The sequence below is a fragment of the Frankliniella occidentalis genome, unplaced genomic scaffold (assembly GCF_000697945.3).
Source record: "Frankliniella occidentalis isolate FOCC.00 unplaced genomic scaffold, Focc_3.1 Scaffold59, whole genome shotgun sequence".
Taxonomy (NCBI): domain Eukaryota; kingdom Metazoa; phylum Arthropoda; class Insecta; order Thysanoptera; family Thripidae; genus Frankliniella; species Frankliniella occidentalis.
This window is the reverse complement of record NW_026267189.1, coordinates 1,134,650-1,139,298: the sequence shown is the minus strand read 5'-3', so window position 1 is coordinate 1,139,298 and position 4,649 is coordinate 1,134,650. Positions and strand designations below refer to the sequence as shown.

The window sequence follows — 4,649 nt, the reverse complement described above, 5'->3', positions numbered from 1 at the left end:
CACCTTAATCTAAATATTTTTCCCATTGTTATGTTTCCTTATAATTTGTTTCTGTTTTTTCCCTTATTTTTGTTTTCTGCGCAATCTAACATGTTTCATGTACAGCAAACCGATTGTACGATACAGTTTTTATTCTTCAATATAATGAGGCGATGAGAGATGCCGGGAGTACGAGCGGAGTGGTTCTTCCTCAGATCAACAGTTGGCAGCAGGCCGCACCCCCTTCACCTCTCCTCCCTGTCCCTCCCCCAGGCGGACAGGCGGAGCTATTTTCAACCCGCATGCCACGGCAGGGAGCTGCGCCATGCTGCGGCGCCCAGGGGAGGGCCCCAGCAGCGGGGCGGGGCGCACGTGTTGATGTAAGGTGGTTGAGGACTCCCTTCCCTTGCCTCGGCTCGGCCTGTAAGCCCGAAAGAACAGCTCACGGAATCACTGCATACCGTGTCCACACTGTGGTCAAGCAGCGGCGGCAGGTTCAGAGATGAGTTGGATGAGACCAGGGGGCGGTGTCGGCCCCATGGTGTAAGACTTGACCATTGGCTTATCATGCACAAACCTTGCTTTTGGTACCCTTATAAGACTGATTGGCCATGACTATGGAGCTATGGAGGCGAATCGGCAACAGGACCATAACGCCCGCGTCCTGCGAGTGAAGATAACATACCCCCCCCCCCTCTTTTCCATTGGGGCAGGTGGTGGGTCGGTTACCCTGGGAGGGTAGATACTGTGACTCTCTAGCGACCTCTAGTTGCATAAGAGTAGGAGCAGTAGACCCCCCTCCCACCCACCTTCCCCCGGAGATGAGTCGGAGTAACATAGGTGGCCTACCCGCGCGGCGGACGGAGCTGGGGCAAGATGAGTAAGGCACACGGGCACTGGGGTCGGGGATCTCTCTACTATCTGGTTGGTGAGGGAAAGGGAAAAGGAAATTAATGTACGCAGCTTCAAGATTATTGTTATATTATGTTTTTTTAATATCTCATACTACAATGTAACTAGAAAGTGAGAAGCCATAAGGCCTCATGAATTGCCCAATTACAGTATTTCTTGTTCTTAAAAAAAAGATTCATATTCCTATGCTTGCTTTGACAAGATCCACTCGCAGCCCATTGCTTTCATTTGCTTTTTAAATTTACCGATTGTTTACTCTAAAATAGTATGCAGCTCTCAGGGTAATTTTTGGAACTTAACTTAATCACACGAACACAAATCAATAGCTACCAAGTTCTCTCTTTTTCAAATAAAAAGAAATATGCACCTACACAATTATTTGTTATCTCTGATGCATGAGGAATAAACGATCAGAAAGCTAAGCCAAATAAAAATTTCCACTCATACTCTGCATATTTATATAAAAATATTCTCTCTACTTTACATAGCGTGCTAGCTAGTCACATTGGATGCATTAGTGCAGAAGGCACACTGGCTATCCTGTGCTTAGTCTAGCATGCATTCAGGCAGTCGTTGCTGGTCTCTGGCTGTCTTCCCAAGTAACCAAGAGGCTTACTAGCCCCCAAGACAAAGGATCAGACAAAATTAATCAGGTCCCCTAGTTCCTCCGATATTTACACCTACTTCCTGCTCTGTCTCCCCCTGATGATTATGCTAAAGTGCAAAATTTGGGTGCAACTAATTACATGTAGTCATCAGAGGGATATGAAGCAGTTTATCAGTCCAGCTTGGAAGCAGATAAGGATGATTTGCAAGTTATTCAGTTATTCACAAACCTTCACTGACTTCTAAGCTTTCAACCTGACAATTTCTAACAAAAACTACAAAAACAAATACATCTTGTCCAAACTGGATTAAAAATACAAAACAGTATTTACACATCATTATTTTTTCTTTTAAATAAATAATTATCTGATCTGGGCAGATATAAGTTTTGATACAACAGAATTGTTTGAGAAACAAGAATAAATCTGGGTGCTGACTGCATGCATTTTGGTTGGTTTAAAAAATACCAGAAGAAGAACATAGAAATAAGGCACAATAATTTAGAGATCGGCGCATTCAATCAATGTAATTTCCTCATTTCCTTGAAGTGGACCTCTTCCTTGCACTTTCTCACTTGAAATTGCTATTATAACAAGCTTTAGACAGCTTAGCATCAAGTTTGTGACACATTTCCTCTAACTACCTAATGTCAAACAATATCTTTCTCTCGCCCTTAAAAATTATAAGTCTTTGGCAAGGTGGAATTTAAAATATATACATTTAATATACACCTACAATTTAACATTTCAAGCACTCATTTACACAGCAAATAAAACAAATAATACCACCATCTGATAATTTTGTGGTCTTCGAGGTGAAATTCGGTAGAGGTGAGCAAAAGGTACTGGAGAGCTGCATCACTTTCTTTTAAAGCAATAGGTATGAGCTAGGAACATGAAATTTACTGTCAAAGCAAGCTCTGTACTGAGTAAGGTTGTGGAAAATTACAGAGAAAAGTTGTATTGACAGATATTTCTATACTTATCCATAATTGTCTTTCAGAGCATACAATTTTACATTCTTTGGAATTTAGGTACTTCTTGTGTTATTTGTCTTAAAATCATAATTAATGGCACTGTTTGGATGGAGTGCCATGACAGGCTGTAGTAAGATATAAAACGTTTAGTAAACATGGATATATGTTACAGGTATAACTTAACAATGTTTTACCTTGAATTCTTGTACATTTTATTACAATCACAAAGTTGAAAATAGAACAAAGCAAAAACAGGTGGCTACAACCCAAGACACTTTAAAAAGAAAAAAAAGACCAGCAAATTAGAAATCTATGACTAGACACTGAAGTATGAAAAGTAATTTCACACCACAATATTTTAAGAGACTTGAGCAATTTTATACCTTAAAAGCAGAATATGAGTGACGGTTTTTGCAACTGTTTACACACGTCCAAATTATCTCATACAATAATGAATTAAAAATCGCATTAAAAAACTAGGTAGATGTACGCCAGACCACGTCTCGCGTAACAGGCTTCGCGATATCTCACGAAACACTGTTACGCTGCGACGCGCCTGGCATACATCTACCTAGGCCTGCGGCGCTGACACCCGAGTCGGGCCAAAGTCGTAAGTAGGCACTCGGCCCCAAAAGTCACAAATTTTGTTCTTCGGGGTTTTATTTTTACGAGTTACCCTACCGGAGACCAACAAATATGTAAGAGAAAACATAGAAATGTTTTGCGGTCATTTTCGTGAAGAAAACTCCCTCTGGGGCCTTAACGGTTAGAGATAGAGCCAAACGGCCGAAATTTTCGCCCGAAGGGCTCTACTTTGATGAGTTACCCCTTAGAAAACATTAAAAAAAATATTTTTAAAAATGTCATTTTGAGGACCTGTGGTTTTTGATTTTTTTTAAATTCAATTTTTGTGCTAGAATGCTCTTCTTCGAACTTGATCTGTCTTTTTATGACACAAAACGACCCTGAAAATCCCAGGTCGCTAACTCAATTCGTTTTCGAGTTATCGTGATGACAGACAAACAGACACACACACACACAGACAGACAGACGCGAAACTTTTTGATCATCACTGGAGTAATAGGCTTCGCTAATCGCTCAGCCAATAATAATGTGACAGGAAGACTGAAAATTAGCTTTGTAGGTTTACCTATACTGAAGAAAAGGTTGCAGCAAAAGATAAACTAAATTAACAATATTAAAATAAAATTTTACATAGTTTTCAAAATGACTCTACTCTAAAGATGATCTGATATGACTTAAAAATTTAATAGAATTCCCTACATTACCTACTTTTACAAAATTGTTGCCTTAAACAGTATAGATTTCAATGTGGAAGAACAATGGTTGCCTTTTTGAGAGCAGAAAAATTTGATAAAACTTCATAGATTTCATTAAGTGACACATGACTACTCAAAAAGAACAAAACCTTAAATTCACAACACAAATATGCATTTAAAAAATTAATTTGGCGATGAATGAGCGAATTATTTGAGACCAGTTTAGGTGATCACTGTAGGCTCCTGGCGACCTGTGAACTCCTTAAGCTTCGACAATTCTAGAGCAATCTCCACCAAAGGCTTCAAAATATCCTGCAAGTATAAAATATTTAATGTGACTAAAACTCTTTCACTTTACATAGGTCCATAAAATAATAATTTTCAGTTTTTAAAATACCTGAGCATCAGCAGAGTGTTTGCTTTTGTCAGACTCATAGCTATCCACATACATACGGACAGTCGCACCAGAGCTGCCAGTTCCACTAAGACGGAATATGAGGCGAGACCCATCCTCAAACAAGACTCGAATCCCCTGCAAGACAAGAAGGCATTGTAAAACTAATATTTTAACAGCATATTAATGTGAAAATCGTTGATAGAAATATCACACACCTGCTTGGAAGCAGCACTTTTGTCAATTGGGTCAACGTAGGAATAGTTATCTCCAGCTTTCACAACATAGGTTTTCCCACCATTGCTGTATTTAGTGCCTGGGAATGTGGGGGAAGCAACTAGTTCTTCTAATTTCTTAATCATTTCATTGCAGGGATCAGCGGCACAGTTTTCATAGTCATACCTAATTTTTTTTTTTTTAAATTTCAGGTCAGAGTTCAGTTGCAGAATACAAAGGCAGAGTGGAATTTATCTAATAAAAGGTTACCTTGTGAAAAAGTTTC

The 4,649-nt window shown here is 39.4% G+C and overlaps 1 protein-coding gene across 1 annotated transcript in view; it reads right to left on the bottom strand.

Moving 5' to 3' along the window:
- Positions 1 to 943: 943 nt before the first annotated feature.
- Positions 944 to 4,649, bottom strand: part of LOC113216737 (phosphoglucomutase) — a 14,716-nt gene continuing 11,010 nt past the window's right edge. The window contains exons 9-11 of the mRNA XM_026436553.2: positions 4,366 to 4,549; positions 4,151 to 4,285; positions 944 to 4,065 (exon numbers count right to left, since the gene is read on the bottom strand). Of these exons, the coding sequence (XP_026292338.1) occupies positions 3,976 to 4,065; positions 4,151 to 4,285; positions 4,366 to 4,549 (409 nt within the window). The 3' untranslated portion in view covers positions 944 to 3,975. The remainder of the gene's footprint in view (positions 4,066 to 4,150; positions 4,286 to 4,365; positions 4,550 to 4,649) is intronic.